Source organism: Emys orbicularis, chromosome 14 (genome assembly GCF_028017835.1).
Source record: "Emys orbicularis isolate rEmyOrb1 chromosome 14, rEmyOrb1.hap1, whole genome shotgun sequence".
Classification (NCBI taxonomy): domain Eukaryota; kingdom Metazoa; phylum Chordata; order Testudines; family Emydidae; genus Emys; species Emys orbicularis.
The window spans coordinates 11,331,813-11,351,236 of NC_088696.1; the positions used below are offsets into that span (position 1 = coordinate 11,331,813).

General features: G+C 39.4%; 1 protein-coding gene across 2 annotated transcripts in view; it reads left to right on the forward strand.

The window, feature by feature from the left end:
- Positions 1-19,026, forward strand: part of CMC2 (C-X9-C motif containing 2) — a 43,748-nt gene extending 24,722 nt beyond the window's left edge. For both annotated transcript variants that reach the window (XM_065416706.1, XM_065416707.1), the window contains 2 exons: positions 10,095-10,166; positions 18,791-19,026. In XM_065416706.1, coding sequence (XP_065272778.1) covers positions 10,095-10,166; positions 18,791-18,877 — 159 coding nt within the window. In that variant the 3' untranslated portion in view covers positions 18,878-19,026. The remainder of the gene's footprint in view (positions 1-10,094; positions 10,167-18,790) is intronic.
- The last annotated feature ends 398 nt before the right edge of the window (positions 19,027-19,424 follow it).

Consider the following 19,424-nt stretch of genomic DNA (forward strand, 5'->3'; position numbering starts at 1 on the left):
TGCCATGTCAGAACATGATGTTCTGCTGGACAAAAATTAATGTGTCAGCACTTGCATTAAGTTGTGAAGAGGCACTCCCATTTAAGAACTGATAAATATCCATTTGTATTTAAATGGTCCAGGGCCACTTCTGTAAAGTGGTGTCGGTAGAACTGTAATTGAGAATGAAAGGTCTGAGCCTTTATGTGACAATCTTATTGGGTCTTGAAGTCCTTCAGATATGAAATATTAGTGGAATAGTTTTAATTCATGATACATTGGCAATAGATGAGTGTGGGACTCTTCCATTGACATTCTTTTGGCTTCATATGTCTTTAAGATGCCATAAATTATGTGAAATCATTACAATAGTACTGAAAGTTAAAATATAGAAAGAACTTTTGGTTACTCTGTTTCAGCTGTACATACCATATATAATTTGTGGTTACTTTAAAAACTCTGCTCATTTAATTTCATTCTCATGTTTCAAAATAGTAAGACACTAGTTCACAATAAAAGGCACCAGTACTTCAAACTTTTAGTTTATAAGTACATATTTTAATTAAAGCTAATAAAAAAGTGTGATCTTCTCCTGAAAATGAGTTCAAGCTAGGAAATCTGGTGAGATCTGGTTCCATCCGTATGTGGATTTCCTCCTTCCTTGCTGTCAGAGGTTTAGTGAGGGGACAACAGCTACTCCAGGCAGGTTCTTTGGCCTTGTTTGCAATAAACAATACATACTGTCCAATGCAAGCAATTTTGTTATAGTGTATTTTGGGATATATTGTATATAGGGATTTTTTTTGTAAGTTTGTTCAACCATTCTCCTGTTTGGTGGTGTATCTTGGTTTACTTGTAAATAAATCACACAAAGATTAAGCAAAATGGACAGGAATATTTTTCAGATTAATACACTGTACATAATTTGCACAAGTTTTAATTGCACCAAAATGAGGACAGATAAGATTGTAATATTACTCCACTATGAAAATAAACTAAGGAATGGCCTCCTTCGTGATGACACAGACGTCTGACTCAAGGATTTTGGGCCAGATTCTGATAACTTCCTTCTGATAATAGCCTTATTCAAGGTATTTTACTCCACAAATAGCTCCTTTGCGTTCAATGGGACTGCTCACATAATAAAGGTATTACTCACCATGAATAAGAGATCAGAATCTTGCCCTTTGGGAGTAGGTTAACGGGCTGTAGAGTCTCTGTGAACAATGTTGTGGCAACTATACACTCTTAAACTACAAAAATTGGTAACTTTTCCTTTTTTGGATTATTGCTTCAATCTGCCTTTTAAAATAGAGATAATCTGAAATTTACTTGTGCTGAAAACTTTCTATTGGTGCCTAAATGTGCACTGTGCTGTTTCAAACGATGAGTGGCGATTGTGTAGTAAACTCTTTGACACTATCATAGCTCTAACTCTGCCCTCATGGGAACTTGAAAAATTCTGTGGGCAATATCATCCCAAACTACTTATTAAGTAATGTGACCCATGTCCTCCATAATTTAGCTCATTAAACACAAGAGATTAGTTTTCATTCACAATCTAGATAGCCCAATTTCTCTAGCAGCCCTTTAGAGGATAACTTCCAGTACTAAAGGACACACTTCATTAATTTCCATACAAGTTTTGCCTTTATATTGTATGTAGGAACAGATAATTGCTATTAAAGACAGCCATTTGCCCCAACTTCATTTCATTTGTGTCACTGCTCATCAATTTAAAGTCCTAGTCCACTGGAATCTGTTACTCAAGTTGTCACTTAGTACTACTTGACCACAGTATGCTCTCTTTAAATCTTCGGCTCCTGTGCTCTCTCTAAACTCTTGAATTATCATGAGGGAGCCTTGCCTAGAATAGCTGCAAGTTCTTAAATTGGAATGGAGTGTCCAGGGTATCTTCTCTGCATTGCCTCCAAATTCTGCAGCCTCATTTGTCTGTGCAGTTTAAATGATCTAGGGGTAGTCTGAGGTGTTGCATGGGCATACAGTTTTCCTCAGCCAAGTTAATTAAAAGCAAGCAGGATTCTAACCAGGTTCCTAATAACTAAAACCAGGTTAGGGAGTTCCTCTCCATATCAACTGCAGCAATATCAAAGGAGGTTGCCAATAAAATGATAGCTGCTCACATTTAATGGGAAAGTAGAAGTAAAACCAAAGCACATTTTTATTTAGACACTGCAGAATCCTAATGTCTGGATTTTGTAATCACCTAAAGAAAATACTGTAAATAGCATGCAGGTGAAAGGGGTGAGAGAGAAGAAAATGAGTTCGGTTTGTTCTGCCTAGTGGTGTATAAACTGATTTGGCTAATAAGCTTTGACCAGAGAATCCTGTTGTATTCCTTTCATTGTTGGAATTATTGTTAATCTGCTTTCCTTTTATAATTTTATGTTGTGTATAGGTTGGCACAATATGTCTAATAAAACTGTCCATGAGCTTTAGAAAGGACTTGATTTGAATATGCTCTTCTACTTGAACTCCTTGGCAACAGTGATTTGAACGGGTTCATTGCCTGTTTAAGCTGCTAAAGGACTAAGGGTAGTGGTAATAAATTGATGCAAAGGATTATATTTTTTTCAGAATGTGTTCTCGGTTTGATTGAAAGACAATTTCTCCTTGGGTGAAGAAGGACTTAATTGGTTCTTTCAGCTTTGTGCATAACTATGAAAAGAGAGGTGTTTGCACACTCTAGTACGGGAGTCGGTAACGTTCGGCATGCGGTTCGCCAGGGTAAGCACCCTGGCGGGCCAGGCCAATTTTATTTACCTGCTGACGCGGCCCCCACTGGCCGCGGTTCGCCGTCCTGGGCCAATGGGGGCGGCGAGAAGCGGCGCGGGCGAGCGATGTGCTGGCTCATCAATTTCAGGTCCAGTCTGAGACATTCTAAATTTTCCTCTAACTTTCCATAAAGGGTTGGCTCCAAGTGAAATAATATACTTTCAGGGGAGTTTCTTTACATTATCTTCAGGTCTGTCATAGTGCAACTACTTCAGGTCTGTCATCCTATCACTCTTGCTATTTTTGTAGCTTTCCTTTGCTGTTCTGTGTCTCAGCTGGGCTTGCAGATGGTATACTTATAAGTCTTAAGAGTAGGATTCATTACTGTTTGTCCAAATGAAGGGGAGGGATAGCTCAGTGGTTTGAGCATTGGCCTGCTAAACCCAGGGTTGTGAGTTCAATCCTTGAGGGGGCCACTTAGGGATCTGGGGCAAAATCAGTACTTGGTCCTGCTAGTGAAGGCAGCGGGCTGGACTCGATGACCTTTCAGGGTCCCTTCCAGTTCTAGGAGATAGGATATCTCCATTAATTTAAAATTTAAGTCCCTGGCAGGATGCTGCACCAGAAAAGAAATATCTCAAGTGCACATATACAGCAGGCATAGTCTCACTTCTGAGAGTTGAGGTGTTGCCTCTCTCGCACCCTTTGTGCAAGTGTTTGATCTCTTTTTGCCTTTGCAGCAAGAAGCATGACACTTCCTTCTGATTATGCTGCAGATGGATAACAAACTTGGCTTTAATTTGGTAGAATACTTACACACTTACATCCAGCTCTTTCTTGCAGCTGTAATGGAATCCTTCCTTTTCTTTGAATTAACAGTTAGTCATTTATGACTACAGCCTGTTCATATTACAGTGAAGCTGAAATGTTACACATTTAGAAGTTAACAAAATATGTTCTATGATCAGTCTTATTTGACAAGTAAATTTGATTGCTTGTGGAAGAGAGGGGAAAGGATAATTCTGCTTTTTTTAGCTTGCTCTCACTCCTAAGTTTCCAGAGCATATAGCGTACATATATTATAAAATAATACTGTGGGTGTACAATAACATCTTTCAAACTGAAGTGAGGTGCACATTACCTGAAAAGGTTCACTTGTGAAACAAGAATAATTTAGGCAAGCAGTCTTAAAGAGAAACTTTGAAGTTTCATATGAAACATTTTTCTTATCCTAGCTTCATGTTACTCATTTCCCCCCCTCTTTATTTGCAATATCCAGAAGCAGACAGAGTATAATTTCCTATCAATGTCTTGCTCCCCATTAATATTTCATACTAGATCTATGGAAACATGTAGTAGGGGAGATGAATCTGAAAGAGCATGAAGTTTGTTAAGGAGAGAACATGTCCAGGCATCTTGTGGGCCCTACACAGCCCTCTCCAGCACCCCACAACTAGAAATTAGTTGTTGTAGGGGTTTCTTTAACTCCCTACTCCTGGGGGAATCTTTTTTTGCTGTTGTCTGTATTGTTGACATCCTTGTTGACAGGTATTTTGAAATAAATTACCAAAATAATTGAAACTGGAGTGATTATATTGTGTTATTTTGACAAATAAAATACATAGAATTTTGCACAATTTTAATTTTTTTTGGCCTTGAATTCCCCCAGGAGTAACAAATAGAATTACCTTTCCAAGCCGGTCCATAAGGCCATTACCCTTTTTCCACAAAATCCCTCCTGAAGACTCAATCCTTGTCTGATGCCTACAAGAAATAAAATAAATCCCGTATTTTAGTTATATGTTTAAAAATCGCTTTGTTATTCCTTCATGCTATACACTAGCCTTCACTGAGTAAGCACATAATCTTATTGATGTTACCCCTGTTCTTTCTTCTCTGCCTTGTAACTCCCCTTGTTGCACTGTGTCTGAAATTAGTAAGCACCTCCGGGCAGGGATCATGCAATCTTTATCTATGTTGTGAGGCACCTAGCACACACTTACATGCTATAATTAAATAAGGCTGAGACTATATAGTGCAACTACTACATTCTGAGATTACCTTTAATACAGTAACTCCTCGCTTAACGTTGTAGTTATGTTCCTAAAAAATGCTACTTTAAGCGAAATGATGTTAAGCAAATCCAATTTCCCCATACAAATTAATGTAAATATGGGGGATTAGGTTCCAGGGAAATTTTTTTCACCAGACAGAAGACATCATATATATATATATATATATATATATATATATATATATATATATATATACACAGTATAAGTTTTAAACAAACAATTTAATACTGTACACAGCAATGATGATTGTGAAGCTTGGTTGAGGTGGTGGAGTAAGAGGGTGGGATATTTCCCAGGGAATGCCTTGCTGCTAAATGATGATCTAGCACTTGGCTGAGCCCTCACGGGTTAACACGTTGTTGTTAATGTAGCTTCACACTCTATAAGGCAGCAGGAATGGAGGGAGGGGAGACAGCATGTCAGAGAGAGACAGAGATACACACCGTGTGTGAGAGAGAGACACACATATTGCCCCTTTAAGTACTCTGACCCCACTCTTAAGTACACTGCCTTTTTAAGTAGATCATCAAGTTGAGACAGCAGCTGCTGCCAGCAAGCTCCCTCCATCCAGAGCCCTGTCATACCCCCTCGCCCCCCCCCCCGGCTCTGTGGAGATAAGGTACAAGAGTGGGGTGGGGACACCCTGACATTAGCACCCCTCTTCTCTCCCCCTCCCCTCTCCCCCCGCATAGAAAACAGGAGGCTCCCGGGAGCAGCTCCAAGGCAGAGGGCAGGAGCAGCACAGGACAATGGGGGGGAGGGACAGCTGAACTGCCCAGCAATTGATAGCTTGCTGGGCAGCTGCCGCACAGGAAACTTAGGGGAGCTGATGCGAGGCTGTGGGTCCACCCTGGTTCCAGGCCCCCACCAGCTAGCTCCAACGGGCTGCTCTTTCTGCAAGCAGTGGACAAAGCAGGTGGCTGCCAAACAATGTTATAAGGGAGCATTGCGCAACTTTATATGATCATGTTCTCTAATTGATCAGCGATGTAACAATGAAACAACGTTAACCGGGATGACTTTAAGTGAGGAGTTACTGTATTAATGTGTTTCAATCTTAAGTATATACAGACATACAAAAATATGAATCTGCTGAAGTTTTGTAATATGTTTTGTACCATGTCAAAAAATCTACATTGGTTAATAGTTGAACAGTATTTGTTTTGTTTTTTTTCAAAGCCTTCTTTTGTTTCATACTTAAACTAACTGTACTAACTGCAAAATAATGCTTGGATTTCTAAATGGGCAGGTGTGGTACAGAAGTTGTAAAACATTTGGGCTGAAACTTTGACAATCAGTGTATCTGCATGGGAATATTTCTGTGCTACTTCATTAGAAATAATTTAGCTCTTTCCCATACTGGAAAAAATGGTTGCTCACACTAAAAGACTTTAGCCAGAGGAATGTAATATTTACTTTTTAAAAAATGAATTTTGAATTCTTCTAATTCAGGAAGACTAAAGCCTCTGGAAGATAATTAGTGTCCATGTATGTACCTATATACAGTAAGCACATGTTTGCACTTGGATGATGCACTATACGTATCTAAATATAAATGTAAATCTATAACATTTTTGTACTTGTAAAATATTGTCTATTTTGACATACTGTAAACAACTGTCTATTGCTATAATACTGCACTACCACGCAAAAACAAATTTGCATCCCTGCGAAGGCTTAATTTATGTGCTAAATATTGGCCCTTTTATACTGTGTGATGAGTTGTTTGCTGTTGTGGTGTTTTATAATGGTGAGGTAAGCTGTAATGTCCAATTCTAAACATAAAGGGGCTGAGTTAATGGTAACAATTGCAGTCATGACCTATGAATTTTCTTACCGTTTGTGTGTGGACGTGTTCACTTGTGATAGTCTGACCCCATTCATATTTTACTTAAACAATTTGCAGGACGGACAGAGTCAGGGAGGTTGGCTATTGGTATGTTCACGTGATTCACAATAAAGATAACTCATTTTGCTAAAGGGATCATGTTATGGCTATATGGGGTGGGAGGTATTGTAACATAACACACTTATTTCCAAATTCCTTCCCTCCCCCTAAATAGGGCTGTGTGGAAATCTTATCATTCCAAATTTATTGAATTAATTCTGTCTGTCAACTAAATTTCTTAGTTAGAAACCCCATGAACCAAATGTTTATATGTAAGGAAGAGACTTTAGGTGACAGTGTGAGTGAACTACAGCATCTTAAATGCTCTGCAGAATATTCATGTTGAGTAGATAGCCTGCAGCAGTGCACCTTGGGAAGAATGGAGTAAGCCTAGCATGAGAGCTCACACAAAAATTGAAGTGCAAATATAGGGTATATTCTGTTACGAATTAAACAAAGTCTGTACTAGTTAAAATGAAAATGTTTTTTTTAAACAGGATTTGCTCGTAGTAGAGTACAAATTGGGGAGAGTGAGGGCTTATCACGTGCAATTGCTGTGTGTGGTATCATCTGATGCCCTCCTATTAAGTACAGAGAGGTATAAACTAATTAATTATAGCACTGCTACAGTGAAGTGTCTGTCAGCATCTTCATTAACCCCTTCCTATTCCCAGGAATCTGTAACTCTGAAATTTGTAACTCTGGCTGAAACTTCACACACACATTAATGGTATCCCACCCCACATATGTATAAATCATATGTTTGCTTATAAGTCACAGGAATGCAAATAAAAGTATTTGCTACAATTTAAACGAGAAGCAAGTGTCTGGTTTCTATTTTTAAATAGCTTAGAGTTCAACAGTCAACACTTTTTCTTCATAGAAGCTGATTTTTGTAAAACTAATTACTAGCCTGATTTATTGAAAACAACATTTAACATGGTCTCTGTATGCCACACATACAGGCTAATATATGCATACTAAACTTTAGCAGAGATGTATTGCTCTTCATTAAAATACTGTGGACTTCACCATACTTTTTCAGTTTCTGTGCTCCTTATAGCGCCTCCATATTGAATGGCATGGGTAACCAAGCTGGGGTATAAAGGGAGTTACAGTAAAGGCCAGTCTTTTTTAGAGCCATCCCTGTGTACCCAACCCTTTCTATTTTGCTACGGATGTGTTCTGCACAAGGTGGACTAAGCAGACTCAGTCTAGCCTATAGTTGCAAGTATTTTTGAATCTGAGTTTTTGTAGGTTTTTGAGTAATTTGGGTGTCTTAGGACATGGCTACACTCAGGGCCGGCTCCAGGCACCAGGCAACCAAGCACGTGCTTGGGGCGGCACCTGGTAAGGGGCGGCCAATCTTGGGGTGGCGGGGGGGGGGGCAGTGCAGCGCGGCATTCCGCGGGGGGGGGGGGGCGCTCCGGTGGCGCAGCGCTCGGCGGGGGGGGCGGCACGGGACGCGGCGCTCGGGGGGGGGGGGTTCCGGCGGCGCGGCGCTCGGCGGGGGGGCGGCGCGGGGTGCGGCGCTCGGCGGGGGGAGGCTCGGGGGGCAGCGCTTTTTTTTGCTGCTTGGGGCAGCAAAAAAGTTAGAGCCGGCCCCTTCTACACTTGCAGATGTAGAATGCTGTGAGTTAAACCCGCCTTCGTAGAGCGCAGTAGGGAAAGCACTGCAGTCTGTCCACACTGACAGCTTCAAGCGCACTGGCATGGCCACATTTGCGGCACTTGCAGCGGCATTGGGAGCGGTGCATTATGGGCAGCTATCCCAGCATACAAGTGACTGCAATGTGCTTTTCAAATGGGGTGGGGTGGGGTGGAGTGTGACAGGGAGTATGTTGTGTGTTTGTGGGGGGAAAGAGAATTGGTTTTTGGGGTGCTGAGAGTGTGTCAGCATGCTGTCTTGTAAGTTCAGACCTCCCCGCCCCCCACTCACTCAAAGCAAACAGTAAATGTTTGCTTTTTCTCGGAGCTGATAAGCAGCCGACTTCTCCGAAACGGAGCTTTGAAAGGGCATTTCCGCGTTCCTGAAGCCGATTTCACAATGACAAGAGTGGCAACTTGACTTAAGGGGATTATGGGATGTTTCTGGAGGCTGATCACAGCGCAATAATGCAACACCTCGTTCACACTGCCGCCGCGGTGCTCCAGCGGGGGCGCAGCAAACATTATTCCAGTCGCCGAGGTGGAGTACCAGCAGCGCTGTAGCTGCGGAGTCAGAGCGCTCTGCGTGCCTTGCCAGTGTGGACGGGGAGTGAGCTAGGGCGCCCGGGGCTGCTTTATTGCGCTGTAACTCGCAAGTGTAGCCAAGGCCTTATATAGCATTCTACTGCCAAACCACTTGGTACTGTCATCTTGATTATCATTCTGTGAAAATGGCACTTTTAGGAGGTGCGGGCATATTTTTGGACAATGCTCTTTGGCATTGCTTCAAAAAGTTTTGACTTTAGGTGCCATACTTTCATGGCAGACACTTGACTTATTTGGGGAAGATAGCTATAGACAGCCAATCAGAACAATGGCCATAGTTTCCCCATCAGTATCTTAGAAATGGGATAAGATTTAAATATATATGAAGCCCCAGAAATTGCCGTGATTTGACTCTTAACCAGAGTGAATGCAGTCTCAAGTCATGGGCTTGGTGAAATGGGAAATTAGGGCTGATCTGAGCGGTAGGTTGGAGGGGCTTACCTTCTCTTCTCTTTTGGGCTATGTCCACTTCGGTAGTACCAGTCTCCCACTGTATAGCAGCTTCAGATATTTTGGACAAGCAGCACACTCTTATGTGGCCGGGATGGTATGCAGTTTAATCTGAAACTGTAGTTCTGGATTTACACCTGTTAGAGCTGTGAAGGAGAAGCAGTGTATACTGTGCCTTATCCTGGGGATTGAGCACATCCCCTCCACAATGGTTGCAAACCTCTCTAGTCGGAAGAATCTGTTCCAGAGACTTTTACACACACGAGCAGTTCCACTGAAACTAGCTATACTGTTTGGTGAGTAAAGGTTACAGAATTGGCCTTCAAGTTAATAAGTACATGCTTTAAATATGTTGTCAATAAGCCATGCATCTGACTTCAATTTGTATATCTTATTTAAGAGTCTGAGCCTGCAATGTGTTGAGTGCCTCCTAACACATGTTGAACAACTCCCAGTAAAGTAAACAGAAGGATAAGCACCATCAAAGTTTGGGCCCTAACTGAGTAACAACGCTTCCAAAGAAGTAGCTCTGATTTTTAGATAGAGTAAATTCTCTTGAAACTCAGCACACTTCTACAAGAGAGGAAGTGAAAGGAAGAATAGAACACAATATATGCTACAAATAAATTTCTAAGTCGCTGTAATGCTTTTCAAGCAGAAACTTTGAATTATATAACATGGCAAATTGTGTTTTCTCTCCCATAACTACTTAGCACACCTTTTTGAGATTTTTTGGCCACTGCAATGACCTTGACCGTGAGATGCGGAAATGCTTAAAGAAGGAGGTAAGGTACTAACTTCAAATGTAACTGAAACACTTAAAGTTTTTCAAAGGTTATATTAAAGTGGATAGCAACAGCGCAGTTGTGTCTTTTATCTAGTATACAATTTGTTGTGAGAAAGGTCTGTGCATGGAAAATTGTATGTGCAAAGTGAGAGACCAGGTTATGACCCATCTGTGCAAGGATACAGAATCAAAGCCCTCTGTCAGCAGTCTTATTTCTGTAATCAGTAGTAGGCTTCAATCCTGAAAATGGATCCCTGTGGACAGACCTCTGAGCTCACGCAGAACGCTGCTGAAGCCAACAGAGTGCCGTAAGGGCATAGATGTCCACTTTTGTGGATCCAGTTGCAGGATAGTGACCTAACTTTGATACTTTTTCAGTTAAATGTAGACTCTGATATTGTATAAAGCACTAGTTAAAATAACCATTGAGTAAAGTTTAGAATATTATTCATTCTTCCATAAAACTGAATCAGTAATTATCTGTTTTCTATCTTGCTACCCTTACTTTGGGTTAGCAGCACTGTTAAATAGCCCAGAAGTACATTATGTACTTTTTGATTCACAAATAATTATAGTATTTTTTTCCATTCTGTATATCACCCAGAAAGGTCTTTTTCATTAACACTCTTGTTTGGCAATTACACTGTTAGTTGCTTGCTTTGTAAGTGTTTTTAAGCTTGACAGTATGTTGGTCCCTCTTCAGCAGAAATGTTCATTCAGCTCTAGTGCACATGAAAACAGAACTCATTGTGAGATCATGTTCAAAAGAAATAGTGCCTCTTCCACTCCAACGTTGTTTATTTTTTTATACCAAAGGCAGGAGCCTTTTCTAGAGATCCAAAAGTAGGCAGATATGTAATACCCTTTCCCCCCCTCACGCATCTCTAACAAAATAAAATGCTTCCAAACAGAAACTGATTAACATTTCACAGATTGTTCCTGCTTAAAAAAATAAAAATAAAGCAAATTTCCTTGGTATTTTCTTTTCATAGGATACCTATGTGTGCATTATACAACATGAAACAGAATGACTAAGTTCTGTCTGTAGAGCACTACTCGAGTTATTGGCTTCAGTGAACTATTCAGTGAGTCGCAGAATTGGGCCTTAAGTGATTCCTATAGATAGAACATTCCTGCTCAGGACTCTGCTCATTACAATACTGTACTGCAGATAAAAGAAAAATGAAAAAGTTTAGTTAATAATCATAGTGGAGCACCAACTCTCCTGTAGTTAGGGTTGAGAAGCCCTTTCTATTTAAAGGATGAGTCTAAGTGCTCCAAAATCTGCCTGGTTACTCGGCTTGCTTTGAAACTTGGCATACCTCATGGAGATGCAGGGTAGGCTTGTGATCCAAATTTGGGGTCATTTTTTTGTTTAGATGAATTTAGTCTTTGTCTGGTTCCCTTGCATCTGTTTATAACATTCATTATTGAAAGCTACTTGACTTACTTTCTATTAACATTTGTTGTTATAAGTTATTGTAACATTTATGAATTTTCATATACTCTTTACAGTTGAGCTTAGAATTAGGGTAAATTTGTAGGCCCAGTTATCACAACAGGATCCACTCTGATCTTTACACTTGTAATGTCATGCCAGGATGAGAGAACTGGTATATTCAGAATCTGTGTGTGTCAAATGATAGAATGCAGAATTGTGCATACGCAGAGTTGTATGTGCTAAGTTAGTGGCCATGTTCTGAAAATGTGGCTTTGAAAAGCCAAATACTGAACAGCCAGAATAGCTTGCCCTACATTATAAATCTGTGAGAATGCCACTTCATCTGCTTGAACTCTAATGGCATGCTTTAAAAAACCTTCTCAAACTATAATACAAACTCAGTGAAATAAAACTATGAAAAATAAGAATAGATATTGTCATAATGCCTAGAGTGGGTCACAGCTAAGAATGCCAAACTCAGGACAAGCTGTCAGAAAACAGGACAGACACACCGAAACTGGTGGTATATTCTACAGTTAGATTTTACCAAGCCGGTAACAAAAGTGTACCCCTGGATCACTATATTAGTTTTACCAAGGAGTCACATACAGCCTCCTTCGCATTCCAGCCCCTTATAATCACCCAGACAACCTGGACTGTATGATGTAAGGTTATTAAACGCAAAAAAACCACACATTACGTTCTTCTAGTCCCAAAGGACCAGTCACTCACCCCCAGTCTCACCAAAAACAGCTGTTAGCCACTCCTTAGTAAACTAACCAAAGATTAATTGTCTAAGAAAAGAAATGAGTTATTAAAGAGATTAAAGCATAGATTCAGAGTCTGTTAGAATCCTTTTCATAAGTCCTCAGGGCTTCCCAAAAATCAATTCTAGGAATCTCTGTCCATATGCTTAGAACTCTCCCTGCCAGAGTACAAGCAGTCCAGAAATGAATCAGAGATGATAGGATTGTTCCCATGGTCCAGTATTTGTAGTTGAAAGTAGCTCAGGCCTTGGCCACACTTGCGGATTCACAGCGCTGCCGCGGCAGCGCTGCGAAGCGCCAGTGTAGTCGCGCCGCCAGCGCTGTGAGAGCTCTCTCGCAGCGCTGCAAGTACTCCACCTCTCAGAGGGGAATAGCTTGCAGCGCTGCGAGGGAGCGTGCAGCACTGCAGGCGCTGATTACACTGGCGCTTTACAGCGCTGCACTCGCTGCGCTCAGGGGGGTGTTTTTTCACACCCCTGAGCGCAGCAAGTGCAGCGCTGTGAATTGCCAGTGTAGCCAAGGCCTCAGTGAGGGTTACTGCCACAGCATGGGTTTTTCTCTGACGAAGAATAGGTAATGCAAACGGTTTGTGAGTCTCCATTGTTAAACCAACGACCTTTGCTTTGAAGTTAACTACCGACTTCTCATGCATACACAAATAGTTCAGTTACACCCATTTACATTAGGCAATTGCTGGCCATTCATCAAAACATGGACAGATAAGTGAGGACAATACAGGAAATATTCATTAGTTCCATGCAGTGTATACACATCTTTGATCCTATAATTGAGTATAGGATAGACAGATGTAAACATACAAACAACATTTTCCTTGATTTCTTATCAACATCAGCGAATGGGTTTATGTCTCCCAGCTAATTTAACATCCCTTTGATACCCATACACAGTTGAATTGGCCAGATTAAAGGCATGTCGAGGCATTGCAATGTAAAGGTTACACACAGGTGAACTGAGATATATAATTTACCAATCTTCCAGTACAATTCTAATTTTTTTTTCATTGAAAGAAAAAAGGCTGTGAAGTATCTGCTCCCTTAAATTATGGCTACAGTGATATAGTAGTGTAACTGCAACTTCCTGAAAGGGTCAAAAGCTTGTTGGTGTAATAGTTAGCAATTTCAAAATATCTTATTTGAAATGACTGTAGTGAATATACATGGGTGGAAAAAACAGGAAAAAGCCCATCCGTGAATTAGTATGTACTTTAGAACCAGCAGAATCTAAGTACTACACCAGAAAATACTACTTTTTTTTCTTGTGTCTTATCAGATGAATCATAAGCATATAGTATCAGGAACAATGTACTTTAAGAACAAAGCTTCTCTTCTTAAGCAAAAATACAAATAGCATATAATGATGGGAAGCTAAATATAAACCACATGCTATAAAAAAATATGTACTTGAGATGGGGGAATACTATTTGCCATAGTTTTCTTCATTATTGGAGAGGGGTTGGAGTTTTGCTGATTTCAAATGAGGTCTGGGTCCATGATTTCTTAGGTGGTAGCCAGGTGTAAATGTGAGCAATGTTCTGTCATAAAGTAGGCCCATTTTTCTATTTTCAAAATCTTTGAAATTTACTCAAAGTGTTGGCTTTTTAAAATGTAACTCTTCTGGTACTAGTCTTTGTTCATTTAGGAAGCTGTGTTAGTCCCTTGACGTTTGTGAGTGGGAACATACATCTTACATAAGGAGAAATCATGTACAAAGTGGTTTGAAACTGTTCAAATATCACTTGCATGTAATATTATCTCAATCAGTGTGACGTTTTGTGTGGTTATAAATGCACTTCACTTTAATCAAAATCTTATTTTGGGGCAAACCAAAATGCTTTTGTAGTTAAGACCTATTGCCGCAACACTAGTTGTGGAGGCAAATTCTGGGAAGATCCTTCTTCCTAAGGACAGCATCCAAAGAAAATTGTATTTTTTATTGGCCCTTGACACCCAGTGTGTGTTTATATTGGAAGAGAAACTTGTTTAAATTACACACATGTGCTTTCCTTTAGGTGAAGAGTAGCTGTTGCCTCTCATATGAAATCCATAGCAAATATGTCATCAATGTCTTTTTTAAAGATATCGGGATTTAATATTGGGAAGAGAACTAATGTCTCATGCCATGCAGGAGCTATGAGGTGTACAGAGTTCCTAAGATAGGGCCTTTAGACAAGATCTTTGCACATTGATTATTTTCACAAACAAAAATATTCAGTAAATGCAGACTTGAATAACTTGTATAGTGGCTTTTAGCTGCACTGATTTTCACTGTTGTCTGAGGGCTTGTCTACATTTAAAACACTACAGCGGCATAGTTGTGGTGCTGTAGCGCATCAATGCAGACACTACCTATGCCAACAGGAAGGATTCTCCCGTTGGCGTAGGACATCCACCTCCCCAAGAGCGGTAGCTAGGACAATTGGAAGAATTCCTCTGTTGACCTAGTGCGTCTACACAGGGACTTAGGTCAGCTTAACTACACTGCTCAGGAAGGTGTGGATTTTCCACAGCCCTGATCAATGTTGCTAGAACGACCTAATTGTCTAGTGTAGACCAGGGCTGAGTTTAAGAAATATAAAAAACATTTGACTATAAGCACTTTCTAATTACGTATTGGTAGTCAGTAACCCCCTGTGGATCTGCTTTTAAAATGTATATCACTAAACTGGCAATATTTAGACTTATAGCTGTATGGAAGCTATTGTAGCAGTAAACAATTTGTTGCTCTTTGAAAGTTAGAAAAGCATTGCAGATGCAGGCAATTGCTTAACACAGACTGCATTTTTCAAAATTTAACACGAAAATAAAAATAGTTTGGGCCCAATTGTAGAAAACAGTGATGGAAAAGACCTAAGTCAAGTTGTCCAGACTCCTATTAATGCTAAAGATTGTCCCCAAAAGTATACTTGTAAGTACATTGTCTAGTCTAGTATGAAATTCCTCAAGTTAAAGGGTTTTCATCACTTCTTTGGCAGACTATTGCACAGTTGAGTCTTTCTCTATTGAGACCTTTGAGGACCTGTTAGGAAAGTGTGGGCTGAATAAGGGAAAGTTTCCTTTGTTCACTTTTTTTCCACTATGCTCCTTTAGTCATCCTAATCAATTTCCCCCTTTTTGGTCTTCATACTTTTCAGATATTCAGAGAACTATCACTTTGGGTTTTGTAATTATGCCAAATCATGCTGTTTTGATTTATGAAGAAATTATATCTAATGCCTCGCCACTCCTGTCCCAACCCCCCAGGCTTTTGATTTTGTTGTTGTTCTTTCCTGAAATGTATCAAATCTTTGTGCGCTGGGGTAACCAGAAATGTACACAGTGTTCTAGGTGTGGTCTTACTTGTGCCATATCATCAGACATGTCTGGAATTTATTTAAATGTGAATGAATGTCCTGGAATAAAATGAACTTGAGAATTGAATTATGTAGGCTACAAGTTCCTACCTGAGCTTATTGAGCTCTTGCCAGTTCTGATGTTGGTCACCAAGACTGTCTGTTGTGGTTATCCAAGACACTGAAGATGGCCAAATCTCTAGGGCATTTGTTCCAGACTGCATGAACTTCATGGGGTTATTCCAATTTGTTTCTGGCTCAGCTGAGATCAACAGTAACACTTGAGAGATAAATTTTTGAAATGGGACATTGTCAGGCATCTGGTCATGATCATTGGACCCTTTAAGCTGAAAACAAGGCTTTAGATGTCATTGCGGGGAGGTTCTGTTAATATGGCGTATCCTAGCAGGCTGGCTCCTGTTAACGTCCAGAATGCTGTGAGGGAATGTGTTACTCAGCCATTGGGCTGCTAAAGGAACGTTATAACTAGGCTAGGCAGAATTAGATTGTTTTTTATAATTTTTGCAGATGATAGCGGTTTGTTTTAAGCATTTTTTTCTATTCAACTTAAATTTTCACAGTTGCAGGAAATTGAGAGTGGGATCAGACAGCAATTATTTAATGACAATATACTTTGAGATTCAACAAGTTAAAGCCTTATAACAAAACACAAATTGTCATCATCACATGTCCAGATATACAAAGTAAATATTTTAAAATCAGACTAAGTGCTCCAACTATTTTTGTTACCTTGCCTATCTGTAAATTTCAGTTATCAATGAAAATATTTTTTTCGTCAACCCGTGTGTGAAATTGATGTTTTCCGACAGTTACCAATAAAAATCTAATCCTTCTGAGCCCAATTTATAACCATCATCTGTCTGACAAAATATACCAGCAGGAGCATAAAGCTGTCTTATCTTTTTGGCTTAGAAATGTAGATATGTGTGGATCACAGATACTTAAGTTACAAAGAGGACAACTTCATGTCCAGGATGGCTCCTCTACTTTCTGCATCTACAGCTTATCATTAGGGAGGAATTGTCTGGAGCAGTGCCTTGGCATGGCGCTTACATTCTACACAGGTGCACCTCTTTAAGTATCTTCGTGATCCAAAGATAGCTATATTTCTCATCCGTGAGATGGCTTGGTAGATAAGTTTCCTCCTTGCTGTACTCTTGCTGTATGTATGCTGTACTCTTACTAGAATTGTTATTCAGTTTTTGTACTCGTTTCAGACTGAGAAAAATGCTCTTTATTATGAAACAGACCCTTTGTTAATTTTAAAGTAAACTGAGTCAATAAAAACATGAAATAATGAAAATAATGTTGTCAATGCAAGCATAATTTGTAGGGCTTTCGATTAATCGCAGTTAACTCACGCAATGAACTAAACCAAATTGATCGCGATTAAAAATAATCACAATCGCAGTTTTAATATTTTGGATGTTTTCTACTTTTTCATATATATTGTATTCTGTGTTGTAATTGAAATCAAAGTGTATTTTTATTACAAATATTTGCACTCTAAAAATGATAAACAAAAGAAATAGTATTTTTCAATTCAACTTATACAAGTACTGTAGTGCAATTTTTGGTGTGAAAGTGCAGCTTGCAAATGTAGATTTTTTTGTTTGTTCCATAACTGCACTAAAAAAACAAAATGACGTAAAACTTTAGAGCCTACAAGTCCACTGTCCTACTTCTTGTTCAGCCAATTGCTAAGACAAACAAGTTTGTTTTCATTTACTGGAGATAATGCTGCCCTCTTCTTATTTACAAAGTCACCGGAAAGTGAGAACAGGCATTTTATATGGCAGTTTTGTAGTGGCATTGCAAGGTATTTATGTACCAGATATGCTAAACATTCATATGCCCCTTCATGCTTTTCAGCCACCATTCCAGAGGACATGCTTCCATGTTGATGACGTTTGTTAAAAAAAAAAAGCGTTAATTAAATATGTGACTGAATTCCTTGGGGGAGAATAGTATGTCCCCTGCTCTGTTTTACCTGCATTCTGTCATATATTTCATGTTATAGCAGTCTCGGATGGTGACCCAGCACATGTTGTTCATTTTAAGAACATTCCCTGCAGATTTGACAAAATGCAAAGAAGGTACCAATGTGAGATTTCTAAAGATAGCTACAGCACTCACCTCAAGGTTTAAGAATCTGAAGTGCCTTCCAAAATCTGAGAGGGACAAGGTGTGGAACATGCTTTCAGAAGTTTTAAAAGAGCAACACTCAGATGCAGAAACTACAGAACCCGAACCACCAAAAAAGAAAATCAACCTTCAGCTGGTGGCAACTGACTCAGATAATGAAATGAACATGCGTCGGTCCGCACTGCTTTGGATTGTTATTGAGCAGAACCTGTCATCAGCATGGACGAAGGCCTCCCACCTGGAATGGTGGTTGAAGCATGAAGGGACATATGAATCTTTACCGCATCTGGCATGTAAATATCTTGCGACGCTGGCTACAACAGTGCCATGCGAAAGCCTGTTCTCACTTGCAGGTGACACTGTAAACAAGAAGCGGGCAACATTATCTGCTGCAACTTGTTTGAGCAATTGGCTGAACAAGAAGTTGGTCGGAGTGGACTTGCAGGCTTTAAAATTGTACATTGTTTTACATTGTTTACATTGTTTTACATTGTTTTATTTTCGAATGCAGTTTTTTGTACATAATTGTTCATGATAAAGAGATTGCACTACAGTACTTGTATTGGGTGAATTGAAAACTACTATTTCTTTTTTTTACAGTGCAAATACTTGCAATCAAAAATAAATATAAAGTGAGCACTTTACACTTTGTATTATGTGTTGTAATTGAAATAAATATATTTGAAAATGTAGAAAACACCCAAAATATTTAAATAAATGGTATTCTATTATTGTTTAACAATGCGATTAATCGCTCAATTAATTTTTTTGATCGCTTGACAGCCCTAATAATTTGTCAAGCAAAAACACTTGTTTTCTTCCCAAGTGATAAACCTGTGCTGCATTTTAAATTCAGTGACATAATTTATCTATTATTCATTTATTTCCTTGTCTTCCAGTACCAAGAAAACCGAGCCAAGAGCCAGGCACATGCTGAAGAGATGCGTCAGAGGCTCATTAATGCTTCAAAACACTCTGAGAGCTGAGCTATGTTGCAGCTGGACAGCTATACATCATATGGACATTTGGCTGAACGCTAAAGGAACATATCTTGTTTTGTCTTCTATACACTTGGATATAAAATGCTATTTCCTCAGCTGCTGATGTTTGTAATAAAAATTGCTGAAGTTTACACTTATTGCTGACAAGATACTTTAATTGTTTGGCGAGAGATTTAGTGGACTAGAACTAATTTTTCTAGGGTTGCCATAATGCAAACAATACTTACATTTGAGAGGAAAACAGGGTTAAATAAAAATAATAAGCATGTTCTGTTGTTGGACTCCTAAAACAAGATAAGCTATAAGCTGGGACCTTTAAGTAAAATAAATTGGCTACAAAATCTTAACCTGAGGTTTCATCTTCTTTTTAATGTTATTCATTTACTGTGTATGTCTCAAGTGTTTTTTCTCTCCCTTTTAAAAAACAAGCCAGCTTGAGAAAGTCAGGAGAAAAAACGATCTTCTTGTAGTTCAATTGTTTTATTCTTTAATCAGAACTAATCCAGTGTTGTGAACTGTGTGTGGGTAACTC